General features: G+C 45.6%; 1 protein-coding gene across 2 annotated transcripts in view; it reads right to left on the reverse strand.

Moving 5' to 3' along the window:
- The window catches only part of CHAF1A (chromatin assembly factor 1 subunit A), a 40,816-nt gene extending 28,395 nt beyond the window's left edge, over nt 1–12,421 (reverse strand). For both annotated transcript variants that reach the window (XM_039332861.1, XM_039332859.1), the window contains exons 1-3: nt 12,283–12,421; nt 10,183–10,237; nt 4,978–5,744 (exon numbers count right to left, since the gene is read on the reverse strand). In XM_039332861.1, coding sequence (XP_039188795.1) covers nt 4,978–5,744; nt 10,183–10,231 — 816 coding nt within the window. In that variant the 5' untranslated portion in view covers nt 10,232–10,237; nt 12,283–12,421. The remainder of the gene's footprint in view (nt 1–4,977; nt 5,745–10,182; nt 10,238–12,282) is intronic.

Genomic DNA, 12,421 nt, shown 5'->3' on the forward strand with positions numbered 1-12,421 from the left:
GCACCAGGATCAGCGCCGAGCTCCAGCTGGAGCCTGGCGCTGATCCTGGCGCTTCCGCTGAGCCCTGACCGCCCTGCAGCTTCAGCCGTCTCTCGCTCAGGCTTCTGCGGTGCTGCCACCGGTTCAGCACATTCCCCTCCCCCGCTACCACTTTTCTAGGATGGTCGCATACCACCTGCCAGGTGCCAATGTACCACAGGGGGTACCCATACCACTGGTTGAAAAGCCCTGTTATAGAGGGTACGTCTGTTGATTTAGAACTACGTTCCCTATAGACCTTTCTAAAGAAAACAAGCCCTAAAAACCCAAAACTATCAAGTTGGCTTGTAGCATACCATCTTCTTACTCTTCACCTAGTAAATTATTTTTGGCTGGTAGCTCAGACATTCCTACAAAAGAATGTCCGAATTGTTTCCCCCAGTGTTTAAAAAACACTGAGTCACATTATTCCACTAGAAAGTTATCTATAGATAGCATTTAATGGCCATAATCTTTGGGATTGAAAAGAGAAATTCCACACCACCACCTGCTCACTTTGGGGCTGTTTCCTTCCCTGTCCCGCCGACGTGGTATCTGTTCTTGTGGAACAGCTAGTTCTATGGAAACCTCCCTGGGGTTTTGCTCCAGGGAAACGGAAGATTTTGAGGCTTTGTTCTCAACAGGGCACACTGGCTGTGTTAGTTTTTCTTTTATGAACACATTAATGCTATATCAGTAATGGCGAACCTTTTAGAGACCAAGTGCCCAAAACCCCCCCGCCCCCAGGCTGCCCCCGCTTCACCCGCCCTGCTCCATCCTCACCCTGCCTGCTCTCAGGGCCATCCGCGGCCCGCTGCAGATCGCCCAGGTGGCCCCGCAGCGCCATGGTGGCACCATGAACCCATAGAGCAAAATGGACATCGCCAACAAACTCAAAGTGCTTGGTTATGGTTAGGAGCATACTGTCTTTTCTAGGCTGCCTTATCTATGTTTCCCGGTAAAATACATGGGAAAATCCCATTGGAGGAAAATTCCACTTAGGGTTAGGGTTAGGTTACGATGAACTCATAGAGCAAAATGGACACCGCCAACAAACTCAGAGTGCTTAGTTATGGTTAGGAGGGGACTGTGTTTTATAGGCTGCCCTATCTATGTTTCCTGGTAAAATACATGGGAAAATCCCATTGGAGGAAAATTCCACTTAGGGTTAGGGTTAGGTCACCATGAACCCATAGAGCAAAATGGACATCGCCAACAAACGCGGAGTGCTTGGGTATGGTTAGGAGGGCACTGACATTTCCAGGCTGACCTTTCCATGTTTCCTGGTAAAAGACTTGGGAAAATCCCATTGGAGCAAATTCCACTTAGGGTTAGGTTGCGATGAACTCATAGATCAAAATGGACATTGCCAACAAACTCTGAGTGTTTGGGAATGGTTAGGAGGGTACTGACTTTCCTAGGCTGCCTTTTCCATGTTTCCTGGTAAAAGACATGGGAAAATCCCATTGGAGGAAAATTCCAGTTAGGGTTAGGTTACGATGAACTCATAGATCAAAATGGACATCGCCAACAAACTCAAAGTGCTTGGTTATGGTTAGGAGGATACTGTCTTTTCTAGGCTGCCCTATGTTTCCCAGTAAAAGACATGGGAAAATCCCATTGGAGGAAAATTCCACTTAGGGTTAGGGTTAGGTTATGATGAACTCATAGATCAAAATGGACATCGCCAACAAACTCTGAGTGCTTGGGAATGGTTAGGAGGGTACTGACTTTTCTAGGCTGCCTTTTCCGTGTTTCCTGGCAAAATACATGGGAAAATCCCATTGGAGGAAAATTCCATTAAGGGTTAGGGTTAGGTCACCATAAACCCATAGAGCAAAATGGACATCGCCAAGAAATTCGGAGTGCTCTGGTAATTGTTAGGAGGGTCACGCCCTCCATCTGCTGCCCAGCTGCCATGTATTTGGCTGTGCTGCTCTGCCCGGGCCACACCTGGGGGTGACTCTCCTCCGGGGAGGGGCTGCTGATGAGGAGGGAGCTGCGGGGGGGAGGCGGGGCTGGGGTGACGGCATGTGTGCCCACAGAGTGCCGCCTCTGGCACTCGTGCCATAGGTTCACCACCACTCTGCTATATCGACAGTCAATTTAGTTTAGTAGTTAAAACAACAGGCTGGAAATTAGAAGATCATAAGTTCTAGTCCTGACCTGGACAAAAAGCCAGGTGGGTGATCTTGGACCAGTCACTCTCAGCCCTAGTAAGGAGGCACTTCTGAAATTTTGCAAAAAAAAAAAAAAAGGGCAGAGACTTATCCAAGCAGAGTCAACACTGACTGGAAGGCGAGTCCCCACGCAAACACTTTGTTAACACAGCACACCTCCTCCGCTGCAGATTTTCAAGATGTCACTCAAACCGTATTCCTTCTTGCGCCATAAACTCCATTCTCATTCTCCAGATCAAATCCAATCATTGGGACAGGTTGAGGCCAGCTCAGAAACTCTTGAGCCGTTTTAGGTGCTGGGAGTCAGGCAGCGTATAAATTTAATAAATTATTATTCTACAAAGGGGCACTCGGATTTGATGGTTTTCTAATCCTATGTGTTCCTGTGAAAACATTTCCATTCCGTGTTCTTTTTCCCCCACAGAAATATCCACAAAATGTTTTCAATTTTTAAAAGTGTAGAATAGTGCAACCCTTTCATAAAAGATCTGTCAGCACCTTATTACACTTAGCAAGAAACCAAAACCAATTTCCAAGTTTAAAAAAAAAAAGCATCATCGTATCTCATAGTATCTTAGCAGGCTTCTGAACTTTATGCAACAGGTTTTTTAAGAAGAGAAAGAAAACTTACAAGATTTTGCTACAACAATGGAAATGGAAAAGATATTTTATTTTGCAGGGCTTCAAAACAAACTTGAAGATAAGAAAGAAGATCTAACAAAATGGATTATAGAGCAGCCAGGAGAATCATTAGAGTTTGGGAGACAAAAAAACGCACATCCTACTTAATTTGTCTTTCCAATTCCCAGCAACATTTATAAAAATACAGGAAAAATCCCCTGGCAAGCTGAACACACTGACTTGGAAAGCTACTTGGCAAAAGAAGAAGGCTAGAGTTACATTCAAGAGATTTAATGCGACTTACCAGATCGAGTACTATATGATTAAGCACTTTTTGAATATGGTTAAAAGAATAGATAAATTATGGATATAAAGGAGCCCTACAATAAGAGGGATAAGATATACAAGTAGTACAGTATTTTTTAACCTGTGGAACAACCTGCCTCCAGAAGCTCTCAATGCTCCAACACTAGAAATTTTTAAGAAGAGACTGGACGGCCATTTGTCTGAAATGGTATAGGGTTTCCTGCCTGAGCAGGGGGTTGGACCAGATGACCTCCAAGGTCCCTTCCAACTTTATTATTATTAATTATTATTATATGAAATGTAAAAATATTGGGATGGTAGAAATGAATGAAAAGTTTGGATATTTAAATTGTGAAAAAATTATGACTGATAAGAATAATCAGAAGGGAAAATAAACTTAAATAAGAATCTTGAAAACAGGATAGTGACTTAATGGTGACTTTTTCAAATACAATTGAAACATAAGCCAATCAGAAAAGATATATGCTGATGCTACTATTATTTGTACAAACACAAGAAAAATGTTTATATCTAACCTTGTATGTACTGAAAGTATTAAGAACTATTATTTAATGTTGACAAAAGGAGAATACTACTGGAAGAAGATCAAGGAAATATATCATTAATACATTGATTATGGAATTATAGAAATTAATTAGACAGCATACTAAAAAGCAGAGACATCACCCTGCCAACAAAAGTAGGTATAGTCAAGGCTGTGGTTTTCCCAGTTGCAATGCATGGCTTTGAAAGCTGGACCATAAGAAAGGCTGAATGCCAAAGAATTGAGGCCTTTGAACTATGGTGCTGAAGAAGATCCAATTGGTCAGTCCTAGAGGAGATCAACCCCGACTGCTCTCTAGAAGGCCAGATCCTGAAGTTGAAACTCAAGTACTCTGGCCACCTAATGAGAAGGAAGGACTCACTGGAGAAGAGCCTGATGCTGGGAAAGATTGAGGGCAAGAGAAGAAGGGGACGACAGAGAAGGAGGTGGCTGGATGGAGTCACTGAAGCAGTAGGCGTGAGCTTAAATTGACTCCAGAAGATGGTAGAAGACAGGAAGGCCTGGAGGAACATTGTCCATGGGGTCGCAAGGGGTCGGACACGACTTCGCCACTAACAAGAAATTAATTGATTGTTTTTTAAATATATGAACCCAGACAACACGCTGTTTACTAAGCACTAAAGATTGTTATTGTAAAAAAAAAAATCAATAAAATATATTTTTTTTAAAAAGTCGCAAAAGGGGATCACGTGTCCCCAGGACGCTGCAACCATCACAAATATGAGCCTGTTGCCAAGCGTCTAAATCAGTGATGGCGAACCTTTTAGAGACCGAGTGCCCAAACTGCAACCCAAAACCCACTTATGCATTGTTGGGTGCTGGGTGGGTGCGGCCCATTGGGTGGGCGTGGCCCATTGGGTGGGCACTGCTGTGGTAGTAACGGTAGACTGGATGGGACTAAAAAGTTCAATCAATCAATTCCAACTTTGCGAGATCTTTTTTTTCCCCGCGAGAAGTTGAAACTGACTGATTGATTGAACCTTTTTTTTTTTTGTTCATGGCGGCGGAGGCCTAAAGCGAAAAGGTTTTATAAAACCCAGCTGAAGGCCTAGGACCGGGGCGACAGCACGCGTGCCCACCGAGAGGGCTCTGAGTGCCGCCTCTGGCACCCGTGCCACAGGTTCGCCCCCACTGGTCTAAATTTTGATCACGTGACTGGTGCCGCAATGCTCGTGTGAAAAACCGTCACAAGTCACTTTTGTTCAGCGCCGTTGTAACTTCAAACGGTCACTAAAGGACCACTTGATATATTTACCCTGAGGTGGCTTTCCTGAAGCGGATACCCACCTGCCAAATCGGCGTTGAAGCAGCTATCGGAGCGACGTCGTGCTCCGTGGTCGCCCGAGACTCAGGAGAGCTGGTGAGAGAGAGAGAACTGGAGGAGGAATTTGTACAAGGCGTGTCGTCCTCTTCGGGACAAGACTCCATGGTTTCGTTTTCAGATGTCACGCTCCTTTCCAAAGCTGCAGCTGGAGGAGACCTGCTGGCCAAGATGTCCTCCAGAACCACGACCGGCATTTTCCGTTCAAATATGACATTTGGAGGTTTATCCTCTTTGGAGGTATTGGTTTGGATCCCAGCGTACCCCGCATTTGGAAGTTCCTTATCTGTTACGTCTAAGCCAGTTTCTAAACAGGGATCTCCTTGGGGGTCACAAGAGGAATTTGGGGGATCAGCCTGGCCTCCTTTCTCCTTCGAGGTTTCCCCAGAAGATGCTATTTTGACGTTGGGCTTGGTGCCACCCATGTTATCATTCGGTCTGTGAGGAGGGTTGTCCGTCAAGTCTATGAAGAACGGAGACGGAATCGTCTCCTTTTTTTTACTTTTCTGCACAAAGTTATCCAGAGGGCCCTTGCCGTTAACCAGTTTTGGAACGTGGGATTCCGATTCTTCCTCACAACTGTTTTCCACATTGTCCGATAATGGGTGCGGTGAGGCGGGGTGGGGTGTGTTTTGATTGAGGAGGTGCTGCACGCTCCTGGCTTTCTTGACTTCGGGGTCGGTGTCGTGCTTCTCCTTTGGTATGGGGTTCAAGCGCTTGAAGGGCAGCCGAGCTGGAATAACAAGATCAACAAAATGAATATTACCGTTATTTAATTTGTACGGCTGCCCCTCTAATCTAAGCAGCTCACCGCAAAAAAAAAAAGCAACAATCCGATAAAACAAACCGATATGCAAACATATAAAATGATCAACACTCATTTTAAAATAATAAGATCACGTGAAGTGTTAATACCACTTTACAAGGCCTTGGTAAGGCCACACTTGGAATACGGCGTCCAGTTTTGGTCATCATGAGGTAAATAAGATGTTGAGACTCTGGAAAGAGTGCAGAGAAGAGCAACAAAGATGATTAGAGGTCTGGAGGCTAAAACATACAAGGAACGGTTGCTGGAATTGGGTATGTCTAGTTTAATGAAGAGAAGGACGAGGGGGGACATGATAACAGTGTTCCAATATCTCAGGGGCTGCCCCAAAGAAGAGGGAGTCAAGCTATTCTCCAAAGCGCCTGAAGGCAGGACAAGAAGCAACGGGTGGAAACTAATCAAGGAGAGAAGCAACCTGGAACTAAGGAGAAACTTCCTGACAGTTGGAACAATTAACCAGTGGAACAACCTGCCTCCAAAAGCGGTAAATGCTCCAACATTGGAAGTTTTTAAGAGACTGGACAGCCATTTGTCCGGAATGGTATAGGGTTACCTGCCTGAGCAGGGGTTGGACTTGATGACCTCCAAGATCCCTTCCAACTTTATTATTATTAATAATAATAATTGCGATCAGCAGCAGCAGCATTTTATCAGCTCAATCCATGGGGTGGTTTGCAATGATTTCTATTTCCTATCTCAAATTATGTGTGTGTTAACATGCAGGTCCATCACCTTTATAAAAATGGAAAATTAAACCACCGGCATCACACTATTTCTGATATGGCTTAGTGTGCTTTGCGTACATTAGAGAACTTGATTCCTTGGACATGAAAGCTGACCTTGAGCCAGTCTCTCTCTCTATCTCAGCTCAACTCACCTCAAAGGATTGTTGTTCTCGGGGAAATAAGGTATTAAGTATGTTCATGAGCTGTGGTGATGCAGTGGTTAGAATGCAGCATTGCAGGCTAACTCTGCTCACTGCCAGGAGTTCGATCCTCACGCGCTGAAGGTTGACTCAGCCTTCCATCCTCCCAAAGTCAGTAAAATGAGGACCCAGATTGCTGGGGCCAATATGTTGACTCTGTAAAGCACTGGGAAGCGGATATAAGTCCAAGTGCTATTGCTATATATTGCCACCTTGAGTTTCACAAAAAGACTGAATAAAAAAAGTAACGATGTTAATAATTCTTACTTCGAAATATATATCTTTCTGGCACAGAACAGTCCCTTGACATCTGATCAAGAAAGGAATCTTGTAGTGGAAAAAGAATGTTTACTAAAAGCTACCGTAAATGCCGGCGTATAAGGCGACTTCCGCGAGCGCTGAAATCGGCGCCAAAGACGGGGGTCGTCTTATACGCCGAGTCGTCTTACACGCCGGAAATACTGGTAGTTTCCGGCGTATAAGACGACGTTCTAGGAATGCGGCCCGGCTATAAAGACGGGGGTCGTCTTATACGCCGGGTCGCCTTGTACGCCGGCATTTATGGTACAAGCTCCTCTTAAAAAGGAAAATGCCACACTGGGGATCCTGAATGGAAGCTGTCGACATTTATTACCCTTGTACAAATGCTTGATAAAAAGACTACTATCGAAATAAGGCAACTAAATGGTGCCAGACAGATTCACAACCTTGGACTATCACCAATGTGATCAAAAGCTTTAGAGGATTATCACACAAGCTAAAGATCAGCAACAGAAAGCCTGCAGATATTACACGTACGTCCTTTTCAGCTGACATCCAAACTTCGTGCAAAGTTTCAAATTAAACGTTTTATTTTTCAAGACCGTAAATTAACGTGGTTGTTGCCAAATCCCTAGAGGTCTTTGTGTTCCCGCCTAGACAAATAATATTTTGGTTGCTTGACACTTATATTCGGGGCTACTTAAATTGTCAGGCTTTTGGGGAACTGATTCTTTTCCAAGCAGAATTCTCACAGGGTTCTCATTAATCAAGATCTATGGAGTAAAGACGGGACTGCAAAAATTCTAGCAACAGAACTGTCTCCCTTTTAAAACAATATAGTTTCATGTGTATTACGGCAGTGTGTGTGTGTGTGTGTGTGTGTGTGTGTGTGTGTGTGTTTGTGTGTGTGTAGTGAAATGTGGTCTGGAGTCCCAGAGGGAAGGGTTGCTTTCCAGAGGGCAGCAAAACTTGGAAAGTCTGTTAGGAAGAGGGCAAAGACGAACCCTCCCTAACAGTTCACAGATGTATCTATAGTTGTGCAGATAGTTGTGTTAGTCTGACAAGATTCTGTCTGTAGGCGAACAAAACTACTCAGAAGTTATCCCAGGTGTTGCTCTTGGTTTGTGGGACCTGACAAAAGTTTCTGACTTCTTTCTACCTGTAATCCATCAAGATTTCTTCACTAACAACAGAGAAGCTTGCAGTAGCTGTTAAGATTACAGTCCTCCAGATTCTTTGTCAGCCTGGCAACCAATATTTATGAATGTATTCTCGCAGCCCATCAATGGACCACAGACTACAGATAACTAAATTTGAATACGTGGAACATCTCTGACAAAAATTTATAGTATAAGGCTAAGGGGGGGGGCGCACAGTTCAAATATGGGCAACCTTTTTTCTCTTAAAATATTAGAAACTAGAGTCATTCAAAATAATTAAACGAAGAGTCCGAAAAGGTACTTTTTTTTTAAAAGGCATAATTAAATCATGGTTTAAACCAGGGGTAGGCAACCTCGGCTCTTTTATGACTCATGGACTTCAACTCCCAGAATTCCTTAGTCAGTCCATGAGTCATAAAAGAGCCGAGGTTGCCTACCCCTGGTTTAAACTATAAAATGGCAATTGGATAACTCTGAAGGGGGATGAGACAAATTCACGAAAAATGAAGAGGTTGAAGGCTGTTAAGGATGACAGATGCATATTATCATTAAAGCTTCTTGGTAGGAGTAACTAGGGAACACAAGTGGGTGCGTATCACACTGGGCTTCCCACAGCATCTGCCTGAACAATGCGGGAAGATGCTGGATGAGAAAGGCTTTTGGTCTGAAACACAGAAAATTGGAGACAAAGGACGTCCTTTTTGAAAGCACATGTATCTTTCAAATCCCCAGAGCCTTTTAGAACATAATTTAAATTTTAACTAAGCCTAGATTCTAATTTACTGTAGTTTCTCATTCTGGAATAATTGTTTGATTCTGTCTTCAGTTAGGAGGAAATATTATTGAATGTTTACATTGTATTTTGGCTTTTGGCTTTGTAAGCCACCCAGAAATCTATGAATAGCCATGCAAATATATCCAAGCGTTATTGACAATTAAATTTATTACTATAAGACACAGAGAATGCTGTTAATTTAGCTCCAAAGGGGAATTTTGACAAATTCAAAAACATAAAACTATCAATACCAGCCATGAGCTTGGTGGTTCTGTATTCACAATAATTTCTCCATACCAGAGGCAAATAATATAGCTGAATTCAGACATAACATTAAGCAATGTAATTGCTTTTTTTTGACTGTTCTATGAACTAGGACACAGACATTATGAAACCATGATTTAATACTGCTTAGTGACAGGAATGAACCCAACTTACTCTAGTTATTCCACATACTTAAATTATGATATAATGTTAATGTTTGACCTGTTAATAGGAGTCCTTAGATTCTTAGATACAGTGAGCTATCATCACCCATCCCACAGCTCAAGCAACTACAGGTAGTCCTTGACTTACAACCATTTGTTTAGTGTCCAAAGTTATAACGGCACTAATTTATGACCATTTTTCAGAGTTACAACCATTGCAGCATCTCCATGGTCACATGATCAAAATTTATACACTGGGAAACTGGCATGTATTTATGGCAGTTGCAGTGTCCCGGGACTATATGATCTCCTTTGGCAAACGTCTGACAAGAAAAGTCAATGAGGAAGCCAGATTCACAATAACTGTGGCAAGAAAGATGACAAAATGGGGCAAAATTCACTTAACCATCTCACTTAGCAACAGAAATTTTGGGCTCAATTTTGATTGTAAGTTGAGGACTACCTGTATGCAGTTTTAAAGGAGGCTTAGGCTCCTGACTGCAGATGCACTAATGGGGACTCTTCTCAAGTCACTGACTAGATCAGCGCTGTTCAGGACTGCAGTTCAACAAAACCAAGATGAATTAATATTTGCCACACCATTCAACAAAGTGAATAGCATAAAAAGAACCATCATTCCCTCTGGGTCTCTTTGCATTCTAGTTTCTGCAACTCCGTGAAAGGATAAAGGTACGAAACACAGAATTGAATGCAAATAGCATTACAAATCCAAGTAATAAGAAAAAGATAAAAAGTTGAAGAACCAGATTACATATTTGAAGAGAAAACAAGGTACCTTGGATTAGCTTCCGGGCTGGAACTCCAGTTTTATTTCGACACTCCATAGTTGCCTAGCAAAGGCAGATAATCATTAAATTTCTGCAGATATTCAGAACAAATGTAATATTGTTCACCTCAGATTAATACTGGCCTTCACCCAATCCTTCTTGTGATCACTCAGTTTTAGCCACCCCATGCCAAATCCCCCTTATCATTAAACCACACACACACACACATTATTAACAGTTTCTGTTTCTGATTCACCTAACATATCAAGTACTGTACCTTGGTTGGATTTAGTTGAAGCCAGCCACTGAAATTTGCAAGCCGATTGAAAGCGCTGAAGGAACCCCCGGGTGGCAGCATTTCAATAAGTGAAGCCCCCCCACCAGCATCTGATTTGGCTACCATTCCCCTCCCTGGGCCTATCGCTGCTTCCTTTGCTCAGTTCCCCCAACAGTGTGATATGCAAGTGAGGTTTCCCCCAATACTTTTAACCTGTCCCAGGATTTAAGCCCTGCTCAGGGTTCACACAATGCCTCGAACCCCAGTCTCAAACCTACAGGTGAAGCCCCCCAAAGCTGGTGAAGCCTCTGATACAAGGCTCTTCTGCCCTCTTGTGGCCCCTGCCTACCTCAGTTTCCCCTCAGAGGTCCCTGCCCCTCCTACTTCCATTTCCTCTCAGCAACTCCTCCTTCCTGCCTCAGTGGCCCCTCAGAGACCCTCCTGCTTGCCTCAGTTTTGCTTGACGAGTCCTTCCTTCCCTGCCTCAGTTTCCCTTTACAGAACCAGCCCCCTCTCCCTCCCACCTCAGAGACTCCTCCCCTCCCTCCGTTTCCCCTGAAAGAACCCCTCCCTCCCTGCCTGGGTTTTCCCTCACAGACCCCTCCCTCCTGCCTCAGTTTCCCTTTAGAGACCCCTCCCCTCTCCCTACCACCTCAGTTCCCCCTTAGAGACCCCTCCCTCCTGCCTTAGTTCCCCCTTAGAGACTCCTCCCCTCCCTGAGTTTCCTTTAGAGACCCCTCCCCTCTCCCCACCACCTCAGTTCCCCCTAAGAGACCCCTGCCTCAATTTCCTTTTAGAGACCCCTCCCCTCTCCCTACCACTTCAGTTCCCTAAGAGACCCCTCCCCTCCTGCTTCAGTTCCCCCTCAGAGGCCCCTCCCTCCTGCCTCAGTTTCCCTTTAGAGATCCCTTGCCTTCTCCCTCCCTCCCTCCTGTCTCAGTTCCCTCAGAGACCCATCCTTTTTCTCCTGCCTGTTTCCCCTCAGAGCCCTCCCCTCCCTGCCTCAGTTTCCCCCAGAGAGACCTGCCTGTTTCCTTTAGAGGCCCCCCTCCCTGCCTCAGATTCCCTTTGGAGACCCCCTCCCCCTCCCTGCCTGTTTCCCTTTAGAGACCCCTCCCCTCCCTGCCTCAGTTTCCCCCAGAGACTCCCCCCTCTTGCCTTTCCCTTTAGAGACCCCCTCCCCTCCCTGCCTCAGTTTCCCATTAGAGACCCTCTCCCTTCTGTCTCAGTTCCCTCAGAGACCCCTCCTTTTTCTCCTGCCTGTTTCCCCTTACAGACCCTCCCCTCCCTGCCTCAGTTTCCCCCAGAGACCTTTCTCCTCCCTGCCTCAGTTTCCCCCGGAGAGACCCTTCTCCCTGCCTCAGTTTCCCCTCAGTACCCGCTTAGAGACCCCTCCTTTCCTTTCCTCCCTGCCTCAGATTCCCCCAGAGACCCCTCCCTCTTGCCTTTCCCTTTAGAGACCCCCCCTCCCCTCCCTGCCTCAGTTTCCCCGAAAGACCCCCTCCCCTCCTGTCTCACCCATTAAAGACCCCCCCTCCCTTCTGTCTCAGTTCCCTCAGAGACCCCTCCTTTTTCCCCTTACAGACCCCTCCCCTCTCTGCCTCAGTTTCCTCCAGAGAGACCCCTCCCTTCCCTGCCTCAGTTTCCCCCAGAGAGACCCTTCGCCCTGCCTCAGTTTCCCCTCAGTACCCGCTTAGAGACCCCTCCTTTCCTTTTTCTTCCCTCTCTGCCTCAGTTTCCCGTCAGGGTTCCTTCCTCTTCCCCTCCCCCTCCCCTCCCCTTCCCTCTCCCTCACCGCTCCCCCCCCCCGCGGCTCGCTCTAGCCCCTCACCTGCCCGAGGAGAAGAGCGGCCGGGCGGCGGGAAGCCGACGCTCCCCGTCACATCCCCGGGAACAGCGAAGCCCCGCCGCGGCCGGCCCCGTCCGGTTCGCCCTGCGCCCAACCGCCCGTCGGCTCGCTCGTATTTGGC

The sequence above is a fragment of the Crotalus tigris genome, unplaced genomic scaffold (genome assembly GCF_016545835.1).
Source record: "Crotalus tigris isolate CLP2741 ecotype Arizona unplaced genomic scaffold, ASM1654583v1 scf7180000024465.619267, whole genome shotgun sequence".
In the NCBI taxonomy this organism is placed as follows: domain Eukaryota; kingdom Metazoa; phylum Chordata; class Lepidosauria; order Squamata; family Viperidae; genus Crotalus; species Crotalus tigris.